The 18,366-nt window shown below is 36.1% G+C and overlaps 1 protein-coding gene across 3 annotated transcripts; it reads left to right on the top strand.

The window, feature by feature from the left end:
• Positions 1-8,153: 8,153 nt before the first annotated feature.
• Positions 8,154-15,714, top strand: LOC116726527 (afadin- and alpha-actinin-binding protein-like). 3 transcript variants are annotated; one of them, XM_032573303.1, is made up of 14 exons: positions 8,154-8,236; positions 9,372-9,427; positions 9,773-9,924; positions 10,057-10,260; positions 10,388-10,498; positions 10,614-10,749; positions 11,038-11,113; positions 12,183-12,363; positions 12,596-12,743; positions 13,114-13,250; positions 13,736-13,909; positions 13,987-14,104; positions 14,193-14,340; positions 14,426-15,714. In XM_032573303.1, exons 1-14 carry the CDS (start codon positions 8,232-8,234, stop codon positions 14,577-14,579), a joined length of 1,800 nt encoding a protein of 599 aa, XP_032429194.1. In that variant the 5' UTR covers positions 8,154-8,231; the 3' UTR covers positions 14,580-15,714. The 3 variants fall into 3 exon arrangements, with proteins under 3 accessions (XP_032429194.1, XP_032429196.1, XP_032429195.1); XM_032573305.1 differs by having other exon boundaries at positions 8,167-8,236; positions 9,320-9,427; XM_032573304.1 differs by having other exon boundaries at positions 8,168-8,236; positions 9,218-9,427.
• Positions 15,715-18,366: the final 2,652 nt, after the last annotated feature.

The following is an 18,366-nucleotide window of genomic DNA, read 5'->3' as shown; positions in this document are numbered from 1 at the left end:
ACATATGACAGGAAGTCAAAAATATGGTGAAAACAATTCAGATCCAGACAACTTTATTAGTCCAAAAGGACTATTTCTTTGTAGTCCTATAAATTTCCCTCTAAAATGCATTCACAAACCAAAATATACTAAACTATACTTCAAAACAACTAAAAGAACAAGAAACAACAAAACACAAAATGAATACAGTAGAAATGTGGGAATTGAAGTGATTTAATGCTGTGGTTGTTGGTGCTCAACCAGCAGAAACTGCTGATATTCTTGGATTTTAAAATCCTGTGTCCTGCAGTTTACTTTGTGAAAATACCTATTTAATATCAGATGTCCCAGGAATGTGAAATACCACCTCTGAATGCTCGTCATGTTGAACTGAAGCAGGTGGGCTACAGTTGCAGATGACCACATCGTATTTCTCTCCTGTCTGTTAAAAGCTCAAGAAAATCAAATTAAAATAACAGCATTGTTACTTTTACAGTTTGATGGGAAACTTTATCATTTAGAATCTTCACAACTTGCATTAAAAATGTATGTAGTAAATGTGACACTTGAGACAATGTACAGTACTTGTAAAGATAAATTTAAAATAGTTTTTGTGTTTGTGTTAAAGACTTGGCTTTGCCAGCCTCGACTGTCACAGCATATTTGTGTAATTGCAGGAATGTGGTTGCGCCGGACGAGTGTTGCAACGGTTCTGGATGTCGTCAGTATAAAATGACGCTCAGTCGAGTTCAATGTCTCGTGCAAACGTTGATGGTCTCAGATTTCTCACCTTTACCAACAGTCATGAACAAGACTTTCAGGTTCCGCTGAATTTGTGATCGTCATCAAAACTCTTTTCAGGTTTTGGTCTTAACTTCCGATGCTCTTACTACAAGTGAAATACAAACATTCAGTCATTTAAAAATGCGGCGCTGATCTACTATAATTTTAAGCAATGTGAGCTTAAAATTTATCTAAGTCAGGAAAAACATCTCATGTACTGTACATCTTAATGATTGGAAGCACACACTTTGCATAAAACGTGTCGTTTTACCTTGTCAACTGATCAGTTTTGACAAATTTGATATACAAAATGTTTGAACTAACCTACATCCCACATGGCTCTCAACAAAATTATCTAACATATAAAGTTTAAATTCTAGTGTAGTCAAGTTTGTTATGTTCCCTCTGGCTTAATGTAATTATATATAATTACTTTTTTACTCAGGACAGTCTATTTCTGAATGTTTTTCTTTGGGAAAGGACAACAAATAAGGTAGAAAAAACTTAAAATAAAACATAAAAATATCCATACAAATCATTTTAGAAAATAACCTGATCATCTAAAATTTGTTTGGATTTGAAAACTCTTGGTTAAATTAAGCATGAATGTATTCAGCTTTTGTATTACATTAAATAGTGTGTATTTGTTCTCTTTGATCTGTGTTGTGAGATCATTTTAATGCTATAGAGTTACATGTTTACAATATTGTGCAAAATCTTTTCACTACCCTGGAAACTGGCGTCAACCAAAAGTAAGTTTTAAGTAAGTACATATAGAGTTGAAAGAAAGTATTTGTATACAATGTATAAAAAGACACTTAACCTCTTTTCCTCACTCTTTTACATGAAATTAAACTAAACCTTAAACCATAAGGTAAACCATAGCTCATCCAGTTAAAGGTGAGCTATGATAATCAAAATCCCACTTTTTTTTTTTTTTGCTAAGTGCCAGAATAAAAACAGACTGAAGCTGGGAAGAAAATGTCATTATCAGTAAAGTGAGTTTTGTACTGATATTGGCTGAAATGCCACTGATAGAACAAAATGCCAGATTACATTTAACAAATCCCAACCTATTGGTGAAATATAGGGCACCAGCATCAGGCTACGTTTGTGTTTTTCTATGCTATGTTAGTGAACTGGTGGTGTGTGAACCTGAGTTCACTTCAGCTGATTTAAAGGGAACAATTTGTCTCCAAGTTCTACTGAAGAATAATTGTGAAATGATGTAAAACAAATGTACAAAAGCAGATAAAAAAAAAAAACTTCTAACCAAAGCATGCAGACCAGACACCCTGAGGCTCAGGATGGGGAAGTGCTGGCATGCAGCAACAGGTCCCTCTGTCACAAACACAAAGACTTCACAACACAGCAGGTCTAATAAATGTAAAGGTTTTCTGTTACACATCAACACCCACACTAATAACTCATACTCTAACGTTTTTTCTTTCACAGGCACAATCTACATGGTTTCATCTTTCACAGTAAATGCGGACATGTTGAATAGTGAAGGTATTGAAATAGTTGGGCAACAACTTCAGCTGTGTGCATTAAGATTTTCTATCCATTAGCAACAACTTTGAAATTGTGTTTTCTTAGAGCTTTGAACCGGCTTCACATAAAATCACACATAAAAAGCAGGAGTTCAAAGGTAAAGTGATGTATATACAGCTATTAGAAAAGATGCATTTCTACTTTTTAACATGCCTTTTTACAGGATCATAATAAACCCTTATATAGATTTGCAATGCTTCTATAGAAAAAATGCAAAAACAAAAGACATGTCTCAAAACCTCAATCTTCAGTACTTTTCTAAAGTGATAAGTATGCTTTTAGTTCAAACCTTTACATTTCAGTGTTTCATTATTTGGTGAGGTAAACATTAACTCCAGCAATTTGTCTACTGAAGGACACCTACAATGCAGAAGTGGTGTTTGAGTTTCAGTGCGCTGGGACTCAGGGGAACTGTCTGGAATAAAACGCTGATTGTGGAAATTTCTTTGCTAATTTGTGGTGAAGATTTGTGGATTCATATTCAGCTCTCTTGACTCTGATATTCTTAAATGAAATCTGGTGCAACAAATTGCCTTCAGAGGTTAGTATAGAGAGTCTACATGTGTACACTTTATCCTTAGCATAAATACAGCTGTCCTGTGAAGACCAAAGGGAACATTACTGAATAAACATCAAGAAGACCAAGAAGCACAGCAGACAGGCCAGGGATGAAGTTGGGGAGCAGTATAATGCGGGGTAAGTTTAGAAAGCAATAACTTAAGCTTCTAACATGTCACAAAGCACTTAAATTAATCACTTGAAATTAGAAAGCGAATGGCACAGCTGCCAACCAAGACATGGCTGTCAATTTAAACTAAGAAGGTAACATTGGAGGAGTTACAGAGATCCACAGCTCTATTGATAGGACAACTACAGTAGCTGCACACTCCACAAATATGGTCTTGATCTGAGAGTGTTAAAAGGAAAGCTTTTTTTTTTTTTTTTAAAGAAATCCCTTTTAGGAAGTCTCAGCTAACATGTGGAAGAAGGTGCTGCAGATGGGACTGGATATAAACTATTTGGAGTACAGGCAAAACCCCACTGAATGTGTGGTGAAAAAACATCGCTGCTTTTTCTCACCAGATGCTTTTTCTCTGCAGAGACAGGGAAGCTGGTCAGAACTGACTGGAGGGCAGATGGAGCTAAACACAGGACAATCCTGGAAACCCTGCTAGAGGCTGCAGAAAATTTGAGACTGGGAGGAAGATTCTCCATCCAGCATTCAGCCTGAGTTACGATGAAATGGTTTTAATCAAGTCTTAGTCATGTGTTAGTATGGTCTAGTCAAAGTCCTAACCTAAATCCAACCTGTGGTAAAACTTTATGTTATCTTTCATAGCAGAATTGGCACAAAATTCAGGCTCCAGATGTTCAAAGCTGGTAGAAACGTATCTCAAAAGACTGGCAGTTACTTGTTAATATTATTAAAATGACATGTGTATGACAACAACATCAGGTTGTCATACACAAGATTAGACACTATTCTGGAATCCAGAGTTGTCTTCCCAGTGGATATTTTGTTTTTCAAGATGATAGATACAATGAGACGAGTGAAAAGCCAAGAATTTGCTGGAAACTTAAATTCCTTATTCAAATAACAAAGAGCTAGAGCAATTAAGCAGAAACTTTGACCCAAGTTCATTGAATGAGATAAAAGTTTTCATTTATTGTTGACAGAGGTTTACTGTAAACACACAGCATGACTCACCGGATTTGCTTTTATACAACCACACTGCTTTAAGGACCCTGCAATGTGACTCAGTCGAAATTAACCACACAAACAAACACAATGCATAAGATTTTCAATGAATTGATGTCCTGTGGGAGATGAAAGCTCAACCTATTAAGTGAACAAATATAAATATACCTGCTCTCCTGGAATAAACATCTGTGTTTCATAATCTACTTGGAAAATCATTTCAGACAACATTGAAACTCCCACATGAGACACAGCAGGACATCCTATTTGTTCTGGGTGTGGAGTCTGAAAGGGTAATTCGTTTCTCTGCTGTGTCCAACACATGAATTAGCTGTCTGCTAGCAGGAAGTCCTGCCTCCAGCAGCACAAGGGGTTTTTATGGGAAGCTTCACTTTCAAAACAGGGCTGCTGGTGACTGCTGAGTGTGCAGAGTGTGCAAAATATCTCCAGCACAAGTGAGAGCTTTTGTCACTGTGTTACTTTCAGGTTTTTCAGTATTTGACGTTGCATGTACAGCTATACAGCTTTTATACTTTGAATCTGATACAACAAAACAGCCACATTGTACATCGGCAGCAATCACCCAATAAACTGCTTCTTTTCACTCTATAATTTCCTCTGTGGGTGGCTTCTTAAAGTCAGCCAGAGGAACACTCTGTTAGGAAATATACAAGGTAGTTGAGATGTAAACTTAGCAAACTGTGTTCCACAGTTTCTGTTGAAAAGCAGTTTCTGTTATTTCCTGGGAAATAACAGATGCCCACATGTTTGACTCGGAGATTTTTTTTAACGTTACACATGCAGATCTTTGGATGAAGAAGACAAATGTTTGGTATAATTATTATTAGCAGATTTGCTTGAGATGAAAATAAACACACAGTAACTATCAGGGCTCCAGCTTTTCTGTTGGTAACACCACATGACTCTTTTTGTGGTTGAAAGTGCGACTTGCTCTAACTTCCTTTCAGTCAGAGTTACAGCTTTCTCTATAGATTGTAGCCATTTGATTTGTACCAGGTGTTGTCTCTAATTTTACCAGGAATATGGGTGAGAAAGGATGTTACGTAGAACTGAAGCTATATTTAAGTGATGTTTTGCTATATTTTTTAAAAGAGTGTGCACCTTATAAAATCATGGAGCCATTTACATTCATGGTAAAACAGATGACTACCATGACGGACAAAGTCATCGTCACTTGTGATGATGAATCTGCTACTTGTTCTAATATGATTTTTTAAAAATCATTTTTCTTTTTACTTTTTTAAGAGTCTGACGAATTCTGGAGTTATTCCAAATGCTGGTCATTGTGTATTACTTCCACACAAATATAACAGAAACTAATACGATGAAAAAGGACAGACAGAACAATACTAAAACAGAATTTATTGACAATGTATAGCTTAGCCCTGAGAAAAACAAAGCAGGAGTGTATGTACTAGTTTAATGTGTAAACATAGTTCATAATTAACAACAATGCATATCAGTGCAGGATAGAAACAGATTTTAACCCTGAATCTCAAACTATGGTTATAATCTAATCCAGAGCTCTTCACTGCCATCTAGTGGAAGTGAAGAAATTCGTCTTTTCAAAATTTACAAAAGTAAGTGGTTTATCAATATGTCACTGCCTTTGTAGCTGCAGCTGTGTTACAGATTTTGGTCGTTCTATGTTATGTCACAGTTGAATTTATTTAGATGTTGACATAGCTACAATAATTTGCTGAGATCCACAGAGAAAATCTAATTCTTCTGTGTGTTTTTACGTCTTTACTTATCTCTTGCTTCACAACGGATGTAAGCATCTTTATCTACAATGAGAATCAGATTTCACTCATGTGGTGTTCTTTCAAAATCTGCAATCAGATAAACTACCCACATTTATCCAAATGTGTGGTACTGCTAGATAACGCTCGTTTCTTCACACAGACTGCGCAAACATATGTACCTATGTAGAGATACAGTAGATAAGTACATCGCTCTCCTCCTGTCTTTTACTTGCTGAGTGGTCCCTTGGGTTCAAAACGGCATCAATCCCGCTGGAGTCAGCCAGTAGGATCCTGGATCTCCACATGACTTGCAGGCATAAAAATAGAGCATCTACACCTTTTTCAATCTGAAAGTCAGGTTGAAATGAAAGAAACTTTCTATGTTTCTTTGTTTAATATATTTTCATATTCAGTAGGTGGCAGGTCAAAATTGCTGGCAGGTCAGTCGGGAACTCATTCCCTAAAAAAGCTGTTACATTGTCTGCAGTACCTGACTGATGGGCAGAGTAACATTTGTTCCTAGGTCATGCATAGCTTGCTGGTGGAGTTTGAACTTGCATTTACTCCAAACAGTTTACTATTATTATTATTATTTCTTTAATTTTTTTTTTAACTGATGGTGGATTTCAGAAGTTTTTTGAACACCTGAGATGGTTTCTTTACCACAGAACACTCATTATATTTGAAGATGGCAGCAGATTCAAGATCCCTGCATGTTTTAAGGGTTTTTGGACAATCTCTTAGTACACACATTATGTACAAATATGGTGTATTACGAATTCAGAACAGACAGAAAAGTCATAGATGTACAAAGTTCTTAGAAAAGATTAGTTTTATGTTAATGGAAATTTTTAATAACTGTATTATATCGATTTTGTCTGGGGTTCAAGACATTTACATTTTATTCTGAAACAGATCCCTGTCAAACTTTGCTGGACTATAAAGTGTCCAAGATGTTATTGTGATAAACAATAATATTGTTTTCCTGAGACCATTTTCAAATAATATGATGGTAATGGTAAAATTATCAATACATTTTAAAATCCTATTAACATTTAACAAATGAAATAAATTAAGAAATCTCTATAAACAAAATTGTCCTTCAACAAAAGGGTTAGTTGAGACCAATCTACCAGACTGAAGCCTTTTGTCATACAAATTTTGGTAGAAAGAGAGAGAAAAAACAATAAATTATGCAAATAGAAATTATTGAGCTCATTTTGATTTATCGTACAATTAATTGATTTATTACTCACTGCGACAGGCCTATCCAGACAGAGTGGTAAAAATATTTTGCTCAAGTTGCCTAATTTTCATCCACGCTTAATCTTCTGGAAATAATTACACTTTTAATGTGAAATGAATGCCACAGTTTTTTCAATGCCATGAAACTGACCGAAACAGAATAAAGATTTTAAAAGATCAAATGACATCCTAAACCCTCCTAAAACAGGCAAAATGTGTTTTTCTTTCAGAATATGGGTTCTACTTCTCTTTTGACCCTTGATCTGATAGGGTGGGGCTGTTGTAATTGATGGGGATGGGTTTACTCCCCAGTCCCTGGAGACAAAGCTACTCTGCTCACTCTGATGTGTTTCAGTGGTGCTCCTTTGGCCACCAGACTCTAATGGCTTCCTTTAAATTTTAAAGGGACACATGCTTTGCAATATGACTGTCTCACTCTCCCATGTTTTCTTATTTTGTCTCAATGTAACAGAATAAAGAGGAAATTATAAAAGGGTGAAGAGAACTCAGAGATCTGCTCTCATTTTAACTAAATGATGTCTTACATAAGATTTTAAAAATTGCATATGCTTTTATGTTTATCTTCAAGCTCTTCTTTCTTGTGTTTGTAATAGACAGTAGATATGTCCAAGCTTAAATATGAACTTAAAAATAATCATAATTCATAATTTTTAGGTTCTCTGAAGGCTTACTACAAAATCAGACACCTCAACCCAGAAACATATTTTTCTGGGAATGATGAGAAGATAACATATCAGTTAATACATTGATTTAGAATGATAGAACTATTATATTATGTCGATATTATGTTTTAAATGTTTTTTAAATGATGGCAACATGTTTGCTCGAACTGCCATTTTGCATTGCTTTCGTTTAAAAATAATTCGTGTATAGTTGACATTTCACTTTAAATTTATTTTTAACTTTAGACTTCCAGTCTTCAAGTCCATTTTTAATCTGACCAAGTGAGAAACGCTTTTTGTGTGAAGGGTTTGTTAAACATGGTAAAAGTTAACGTTAAAAATTTATTGCGTTTGAGAACGTCGAACTGCCTCACAGCCAGCGGCCAATCACAATGAGCCATGTTTGGTTGCTATGCAACGAGTGGGCCATTCAGCGCCGTGTTTGGTTTGTGTGTCGGTGGTTTGCAGAGGCAAGCTGAGCTGGGACGCATTTAGCCTCGGAAATACGGCATAAATTGAAGCATGAAGTGAGTACATAAAACATTACTCGTTGATTTTGTTCTGTAAATAAACTCATTCACGCCTTATACGATTAAGCTTGTCCAGATTAGGCAGCAATACAGTTTAAATGTCACGCCGCACAGCGCTCAGTTCAATGTTTTATCTCGATTATAATGAAGTAACGTGTGCATTTTTTCTGTTTATTCAATTTTCTGGTTATACAAAGTACACATGTTTTAGTCTTTCTCAGACAAGACATGCTAAAATAAGTGACACTGAACTGTAGCTCCAGGACTACTTCATAATTAATTTAAATCAAAAATATCCAATAAATAATCATATTTATTGGATACTGCCCTATAGACAATGGCAGAACTCTCGAAATACCACGCATGAACAGACATTTAAATTTAAAATGCCCTCATTAAAGGTTAACACTAGTAGTCTGTCACTAAGGATTCCCAATTTGTCTAACCAGAATAGGTGTCATTGAGAGAAAATGCATATCCTTCTGAGTTATATTATTAACTTTTAAGAAGATACAGGAAAGGTTAAAAAAAAACAACAACAGTAGTACAGAATTGTCAGAACATTTTAATTATTTAAATATTTTAGGTTTTAATTGAACTCTATACATTTTTGTGTAGCTTTTATCCAAAAATTGTAAGAGAAACAGTTCAGTAAGCGCTTTCAAATGAGAGTTGATCAGTCTCACTCGAAAGCCCATAAATTATTTTTGTAACATACATAGATTCCATCCATGTTTCTTGATTTTGTTTCTCTGGAAATAAACCAACATGTTGTCTGCCTGGAGTTAATCTGATCAACAGATTACTCCATTAAGAAAAATTAACAGCCTTGGCTCAGCGTGCAATCTCTTTAAGTGCTATGATACCATACACTTAAACTAACAAAATAACCATATTAATAGTTGTAAAAGAAATACACTATATTTTAGATGCAAATTACAACCTTTTTATTCTTGATTCATGAGCTTTTTTACTCAGTTTGTTGCAGGTTTCAACCCCTCACCACCGCATGTTTATTCTCAAAGCCCGGTAATCCAGAGTGCGTCGAATGGCCACTGCTAATCTGACCGTCTATTTCAGGATGCAGTAGGTGGATCTTGCATTCATGTTTTCTAATCTGCACATGCTGTAGATTTTCCACACTGGTTGCTGACGGCTGCACTGCAACAATGCCAGAGTCCTCACAGGGTGAGTTTAAGTCTCGTGAAATATTATAATTCATTGCAAAATGCTCTTTGTCTCACAAAATGTGTCGTATTTGACTCACCTATCAATCTTGTCCTTCAGCGCTACATGTTCTGTCCTGTAGGTTTCTCTACAGTTTAGTCCTCTATTGCATTATTCAATAAACAGTATATCCAAGCTTAGTCCTGTATAAGAAATCATAACTGATAAATTTTATTTGTAATCATTGTAAAAATAATTCCTAAAATTCCTTCAACAGTTTATTTTAATTGAAAAGTTATTAGTTCTTTCATATAGTAAATGAACATAAGACGGGAGATATTTGACAGACTTCTTTTCCCCTTCAAGTCAAGGACGCTCGCCGCTGTTCTGTTGAATGTAGAACACCTCCCTTGAGTCAGTTCAGCCAGTCATCGCTGCCACTCCACAGAAACTCTCACAGGCTCAGCACCTTCTGCACAGAGCACAATCTGCAGGAATGCCTGTCTCACATCAGTCAGGTCTGTTAGTTTCGTAGCTTTCAAATTGATAGGCCTACTCATAAATTGAGTCCCAAAGACAGATCTGGGGCAAACTGCAGCAATGTGTTGGAAGTCTGAATGTCAACTCACCTGATTTATCTTATTTTACAGGAGGTGTCACTGCTGGGTCTCTCGCCTGGCTGGACCGAGTCAGACAGCGGCTCACAGCTGAATGTTGTGGCTGTGCTGAATTGCATGTATGACCTGATTCAGCTGCACCACAGGAGCCTGAGAACACTGGAGAACATGGAAATAGAGCAGCTGAAACTCAGCAGCAATATGGATTTCCTGAAGATCAATAACACTCATCTAAAGGTAAAGTAATGAGTGACTTGCCTATTTTTAATATTGCATTAATAATAAAATTGCAGATTAGTTAATGAATAGTAAAAACACACACACACTCAATTGGATTTCTCTGTGATCTGGCTTTGCTGTGCAGGAAGAGGTTGAAGTTTCCAAACGACAAAACATGGGATTGCTTGAGAGAGAACGACAGCTGCAGCTGAAACTGAAGAGTCTGCAGAACTGTCTGAAAAATGAGAAAGAAGAGGTGCGATGAGGCAATGTGCACTAGTTTTATCATAAGTAATACTTTCACAGTTTACCCCATGCATTTTGTACAAAAAGCATCAGCTTGTTTTTCCTTTTTCTCTCCTTCGCGACAGGTGCAAAAACTGCAGAACATAATTTCAAGCCGTGCCTGTCAGTTCAACCACGAAATGAAAAGGAGGGAGAGAGAATTCACTAAACTAAAGGAGCGACTGAATCAACTCCTTGCTGACAAAAAAGATAGAAAACCAGGTAAAATAGCACATTTGCTTGCATAATAATTTTTCATTTTAGTACTAACTGTATACAAGGAATTAAAAGCTTGGAGACAATGCACTGAAACCTGCTCACCCCTCTACTGTGCTGAAAATAAGAATGATAGTTGTATTTGTGAAAAACAATGAGATACTTCAGGGCAGATTGAAGAAGAAAATGTGGCGGAAAATAAAAGTGTACAATATTATAATGCATAAACCAACTGGAGAAACAGGTAACTTCCCCCGCTTTATGTTCTTTGTTTTTCATGTTCTTGTTTTCCAGCTATTGACGTATTAAACAACATTGGAAGAGCTGATGGAAAGAGAAGCCTTTGGAAAACTGAAAAAACAGAAGCAAAGTAGGTTCTGTTTAACTTTTGTAAAATCAAATTAGAGCTCTATTGTTAGAGCCATGGTAGATTTTACTGTCAGTTTTAAAGAAATACATTTTAATTCAGAATGCTTTTATCATTATTAGGAAATTATTACATTTGTATTGCCACATAAAGGAAGAAAATCATTGGAGGTATTTAAAATTTGGGTAAAGATGTTTGTGCTAAAGGTTGTTGTGATTGTAATATTACACTGCCAGCAAAAGTGGTATGTTTTGGCCAGGATGTTTAAATAATATGTATTTCAAACATGAACTTTAATTTTAGTTTATATTATTTATAAAGCAGTAATTTAAAGCAATTGCTATGTTCATGAACAACAAAACTGTGTTCACATGCTTTCTCTGCATCTTTAATCAACTTTGGACATGAGAAAGGGGCGACTTCCTTTTAATAGAAAAAAAATAAATACCCACAGCAGAACCCGACTCATTTTGAGCAACCGTCTGCCACGACCAGCTGGGCGGTTCTCTGTTCTGTCAACATCAAAAAAACTTCTGTGCAAGAAATTGTCCCAATCATTATTGTGATAAATGATAATATTGCTGTTTTAAGACCAGACCAGACATAAAATGGAGACTGAGGAAAAACAGCTTCCAGCATCCTTAAGCTTTTCAGCATGTCTACAGAGGTAGCTCAAAATAACCTGGTCAAAAATAACACCAACGTTCTTTACTTTATTACCAAACGCCAATTTAATGCCATTCAGATGCTGTCACTAGTTAAGCCCTTGGTGACATTTTTCAGAGACTGTTTTGTATTAATGCCAGGGAGAAGCTGACTACCAGTATTCCCCTCCAGTGGAGAAGACTTAACAAAAACAACTTCTGTCTTGTCTGAATTTAAAGGTGTAAAACCTAAAGTCACCCAGGTTTTTAAACAGATTGTTATATGAGATTAAACTTTACCTTTAAGAGCATCATATCTGGTAGAGTTTACATGGTTTTGGCAGCCTTTGACTCTAGCTTTATAACTGACTAATAACAAAAAAATATAAAATAAAATAATATATATATATATTTTTTTTTTCCTGAAGGCATGAGGGAGAGATGTATAGGACACTACTAAGCAACTACGACATGAGGCAGAGGGAGATGGTCCTGGAAAATGCAGAGCTGAGGAAGGTGATGCATCAGATGAAGAAGGAGATGGTGTCCATCCTGAAGTCAAGAAAACTGATCCCCAAAGGAGAAAATTATGACCATAATGACACGCAGGTTGGCGCTGTTTTGGCCAGTACTGTTTATAAATACTGTTTCCACTTTTTCTAGTCCTTTTTCTTCCTGTTAAGTCTCTGTTGCACACATAACCAAATATTCTTTACAATTTACTCGTATTTCTGTAAACACTAGTTTTCCTTTCGTTTTGTCTATTTTATCTATGAATACAAAAATATATTTTATACGGTGTTTTGCACACTTTTACCAAGAATTTGTATCTTGATTTCAGGCTGCCTCAGACGAAGACGATGAGGTGTTTGACCCCAGTAAGGAAAGTTTAGAGCTGTTTTGTATTGATGCCAGGGAGAAGCTGACTAACAGTATTCGCCTCCAGTGGAGAAGACTCAAGAGCCATGTTGAAAGACTGGACAGCCAAGGTAGTGTGGAGAAAAAACTTATTGGGTTTGAGGACTATTTAACCATTGTCAAATAAATTTCAGTAGATCAGGAGAGAACTGTTCATTGCTAACCATTCAAACAGCTCTTTATTTTTGTTCCTTGTATCATATGACTAAAAAGGAAAGTTTCAAGATCAAGGATTCAACAGATTTTCTAAAATCAGACAACACATCTTGCACAGTGCATATACTGTATAAGCAGTACATGCAGTTTTTTTTATCATCCTAATGCTCTGGTCTGGCATCAATTTATTATTAATTTTCAAGGCCCTCTTCTTTTGGTAATAATCAAATTCTAGATTTATAAGACCTTTGGGACATAGATGATTTTTCCTTATTTTTTTTTTAGTATCTTTGACTCAGATGTCTGAGTCTAACAATGATGACGTTGTCCCTCGTGAGAATCATGAGGAGGAGATGGACCGGCTAAAGATGGAGATCCAGCGGTGCAAAGATTTCATTCAAAAGCAGCAGCAGCTCCTACAGGTAAGACAGCATTTTGAGGGGCTAAATTATAAAAAAATATGTACTTGAATATAGAAAGTCTGAAGATAAAGCTCATCAAACAATATTTTTATCAAGACCTATTTTGTACTGAAATAGATCTTAATTGAATTGTGGCCTTTATTTTTTTACTTGTTCTCAGACTTTCGAACCACTTTTTGCGTATTTATTTAACCTCAATATTGGTGTATTTTAGTATTTTTGTTATGTTTCTGTGAAGTTGTATGTGTATCTTTGTGTTTAGTTATGTTTATAGATGCTAGTCTATCTGTTCTGTGAGACAGATTTACATAAAGATACTACTAAAGCTGCCATATTTTATCATATATGATTTTTTTTTTAAATGGTCACAATTCCTATCTTATCTTTTTGAAATTATCAAGTTAATTCTGAGCTTTGTGAATTTCTTCTGAATACCTCCTGCTTTGCTGGGGTCCTGACTATACTTGTGCTCAATCGGTTTGCAGAAGCAGCTGAGCTGTGTGTGCAACGAAGACTCGGTGTCGCTGCAGAATGATGGCTACATGCTGCAGGAGAAGAAACGCCTCAGTGAGGAATGGAAGAGCTTAGAGGAACAGAGAAAGAGCTTTGAGAGGGAAAGGAGGAACTTCACTGAAGCAGCTATTAGACTGAGCCATGAGGTGAACAAAATGCTGTACAGGAAACGTGAGCCTAAAAATGATGATTGTTTCTAAAGATGTTCTGATTTAACTCGCAGAGGAAGATCTTTGAGGAGGATCGGGGAACATGGCTCAAACAGCAGTTTCTAAGTATGAGTCCGTTTGGAAACTCAAAGCAGCTTCATGTGCCGAAGTCTGCAAGTGCCTTATTGATCTGTGAGTCTTTCCTTAAGTTCAGAACCATTTAACAGTTACAGTGTTGTTAATCTTGGTTGGTTATTAAGTCACATTTTTATCTAACCAGCTGAAACGGAGGTTAGTGCACCAATGGGTCCAGAAACACTCAGCGAATGGCAACCAGACTCGGCCTCCCCAATACCCAGATCGGTTTCTCTCACATCGTCTTCTGCAGCTGATTTGGAGTGTGAACTTCGCATTATTCCAGAAAACGGGTACAACGTCTTTACTTGAATTTAAGTTTGTAAAATAATAATTTCTACGTTTGAATGTAATTGTATTTTATCTCTCTTTGTAAAGTGTGACTTGCAGCTCGTCAAAACACAGAAAGGCAGAACATTTTGAGGAATTGAGCCCACTATGCAAAAATATTTCTCTGCGGGACAAACAGTGGAGGGAGAGCGAAGACCTCAGCAACCATTCACTCACACCTGAGAAGAGCAGTAGTATATGAAGCCATGGAAACTTTTATTATTTGAATGAGAATCTCTTAATGTATGCTGTTTATGCATAGTTGCAGAAATGTGTATCTGATGAATGCAAACATCAAAGACAGTAAAATGAAGCCAAATATGTCTCGTTAATGACTGAAACAAAATGAATTGTAAAGGTTTCTTGTTTTATATTCTTAGTGTTTTAAAACAATTGGGGGAAAATTTTTATTTATTTATGTGGTACTGTAATCATTGTTGTTGAGCGTAATATTTTATGTTTGAAACTGAATGAGGACCTTTTTTAATCTCTGTTCAGTTGTGGAGGAGCAAACATATTTCTCTTCAGCAGGACTGTTCTTAGTTGTGCTCAGTGTTTAATGGTGGTTCATATAGCCTAAAAGAGGAATTCCTTGGTAGAGCTTGTTAAGATATTGTTTTTCTGGCCAAGATTTAGAATGTAGCACTAAAGCAGCTATTTATCTCAGAGCAATGTGAATGTAGCACAAATAGAATGAACAATTTATCATTCCCTAGTTTTAATATCAACTTTATTAGAATATGATTTTTTTTTGTAAATGTGTACGAGGGTGTAAGTTTTATAAAAGTACATGATGTGTTAGATTCAAACCACTTCAGTGTTTCTATAATTGTAAATGTGGTTTGTTAAGGTTTCTGACAGTTACTGTAACTCTCTAATATGAAATCACACACTTTATACTTAAATGAGTCATTACACATTGTTAAATATGATATTCTGACCGTACTTCATTAGCCCTTTTCTGATCTTTCACCTGCATTACCTCTCTTTGCCCTTTAGGTGGTGCTGGTGTGCATTGTGAAGCATAAATTCAAACACGTGGTGACCACTGACATTTTGTCAGATTATGGACCAAATTTGTCAAGTCAGCCATGAAAATAAAGACAAATGGCAAATAATTTTGGTCTTAATTGAAAAAACAAACAAAAAACTAAAACTTGTCTAATTGAAGCAATGCGGAATTCGGATGTCTTTGGAAATGCTTGCTGTAGTTGGTCAAGTTCAATAACTTAAAAGCATATTTGAGTCCATCAAATTTGACTTTTTCGTAAAAGTCATGGAATAGATGTGATCCTACAAGTGTGCTTATTAAAAGATAAATACTTTGTTGTACCTAATATTTTCTAAGAGCATTTTTGTCGGTAATCATTTTTGCCCTAAGTAATACTAAACTACAGATTTGTATCATTTTAAAAATGCAGTTAGGGCCACACATTGGATAGTGCTACTACTTTAGACAGTAGCACTTGTCATTTTAGTTTAATGAGGAAAGATGCGGCGGCGGTGGATCGGCGGTGACTGGCAGCCCTCGGTGTAATAGGGAATTTGTAGCGAACACTTTTTTCAAGGTAAGAAGATTTACGTCCATGTATTTTTAAGTATGATCAGAAAGATGTCAATTATCGCTTTATGAGTCTAACCATTAGTTAGACTCAGTTAAAACAATGGCGCGCAGTCATATATGTATGTAAAAACACTGGTTAGCATTTCGTCTTTTTTTTTTTTTTTACGTTTTTAAGGCTGCTCCAGTGTTAGGGGAAACGCTGTTTATGACAGTGATATAAACTAGAAAATTCCTGAAGAAATTTAACCGGGGCCTGCCAAAGTGTGCCTGTCGGTTTGGACCCAGTGTTCGGATGCTAAAAATTAGCATCAATGCTAAGATTAGCTACTGCGCAAGACAGTGACCTGACCTGAGAGAAAAAGATAATGCAAGGTAATATTATTGCATCACCTATGGCGGTGCACTAGTGGAGGGCAGTGAAGTGCTAATGTTTGTGCTAATGTTAATGTACTGCCTTGCTATGAAAGGCAGCGCACTAACCTAAGAGAGAAAGATAATACAGGCTAAAATTATTGCACCGCCTACGGCCGTGCACTAACCAGAGGGGAGTATTAAGGCTTTTATTTTGAAATTTTAAGTATACTTCATTTTAAATGTCCAAACTAATCCCATGAGTAACAGTGATTGGGTTAAATCGTTTCTATAATGCCCAAAAGAGCAATTACCTGATGTAAAAATTGTCAATGCTTTTATTTTGAAATGTTTAATAAGCTTCATTTTAAATGGCCACACTAATCCCATGTGTAACAATGGTTGGGTAAAATCAATTATAAAATGCCCAAAACACAAGTAGTTCTAAAGGCCAGCTCAGTCCTCCTCTGTAGTAACTGACAGTTCCGCCATGTTGTAGTCCTAACCTTGAGTCATTGTAGTTCTAAAGAGCAGCTCAGCTGTCGCGTGATGAAGCAGACAGGAAGAGACAGAATTCCAGTAGTTTGAAGTAGTTTGTTTTTCTGAAAGATCTGAGAGGAATATTCAGGCTTTTATTTTGAAATGTTCAGTAAGCTTCATTTTAAATGTCCAAACTAATCCCATGAGTAACAGTGATTGGATGAAATCAGTTATATAATGCCCGAAAGAGCAATTACCTGATGTAAAAACTGTCAAGGCTTTTATTTTCACATTTTTATTAAGATTAATTTAAAATGGCCACACTAATCCCATGTGTAACAATGGTTGGGTAAAATCAGCTATAAAATGCCCAAAACACAAGTAGTTCTAAAGGCAGACTCAGTCCTCCTCTGTAGTAACTGACAGTTCTGCCATGTCGTAGTTCTAACCTGCATGTTCTGCCATAGTTAGAACTACAGTGATGCGTTTTTGTAGTCCTAATCAGCTGCTCTGCCCTGTCCTGTTCTTTGTTCTGTTGCTATGGTAATGAAGCTTGTCTGTCAGACACTCAGGGCTGACAGAATTCTATTTCTTTGAGTCAGCCAGTTTGACAGAAAAAAGCAGTCCTAACAACTCCTTCCCGTTCGGGAACCGTGATACGTACTTGAAAACCGTTTGAAGCATCTGAGAGGGCTATTTGTCGTCTCCAATAGTACCACGATTCATATTCTCTACCTCACTCACAGTAATAACAGCGATGAGAGAAAGATGGTGTGTGCTGAGCTCAGAAATTTTTCAGAAATGCATTGAAGTCAATCTGTGACTATCCTCAGAGGGATATTGAGGCTTTTATCTTGAAATTTTCAGTAAGCTTCATATAGAATTGTTGTTTAGGTTAAATGAGTTATTTACTGGCAAAACAGCCAGTAGTTCTAAATGGCAGCTCAGTCCTCTGTTTTAATTCAGTGTTAGTTAGAACTACAGATATGGCGTATTTGTAGTCCTATCTATTAGCATTAGGTTAAAGGCTAAAGCTAATAGATCGGCACTATCTGCGCAAGCCAGTGCCTTAACCTGAAATAACAAGATAATGCAGGCTAATATTAGGCCCCAATAAAGAGACGTTTTATTAGGTGTGGAACAATAGGTGCCTGCCATGCAAGACATTCTTGTTTTAACCTTCTTGTTTTCAAGAAGGTTAGGGATACAAATTTTCTAACCTTGAAAAGTTGAAGATTTTAGAAATTTGGAATGAAGATGATGTCATGGAAAAGAGAACTTCCAACTACAAACACTTGTTTGGATTCTTGTTGGAAAGAAAGAAAATGGTTAAAATACTAGTGGAAACCATTTAAAAAAAAAAAAAATAGTACTTAACAGTTGATTTCTTTTTACATAAAATCATGGTAAGTCTGGCTATTTTTAGACCAGGGGTCACCAACCTTTTTGAGACTGGGAGCTACTTCACAGGTTCAGAGTAACACGAAGGGCTACTTGTTTGATACAGACATAAATTTTCTTTACAACAAAAATTCATTTAAGTAAATATGATTACATGCTGCCTGATCATATTAATGTTAGGGACTATGCACAA

This window comes from Xiphophorus hellerii, chromosome 9 (genome assembly GCF_003331165.1).
Source record: "Xiphophorus hellerii strain 12219 chromosome 9, Xiphophorus_hellerii-4.1, whole genome shotgun sequence".
Classification (NCBI taxonomy): Eukaryota; Metazoa; Chordata; class Actinopteri; order Cyprinodontiformes; family Poeciliidae; genus Xiphophorus; species Xiphophorus hellerii.
This window is presented reverse-complemented; position numbering and strand designations above follow the sequence as displayed.

Bases quoted from the DNA above. Each gene is read 5' to 3' on its own strand.
- LOC116726527 (XM_032573303.1), top strand. The intron at 9,925-10,056 runs GTCTGTTAGTTT...CTTATTTTACAG, and splicing joins GCCTGTCTCACATCAGTCAG to GAGGTGTCACTGCTGGGTCT. The intron at 10,499-10,613 runs GTGCGATGAGGC...CCTTCGCGACAG, and splicing joins TGAAAAATGAGAAAGAAGAG to GTGCAAAAACTGCAGAACAT.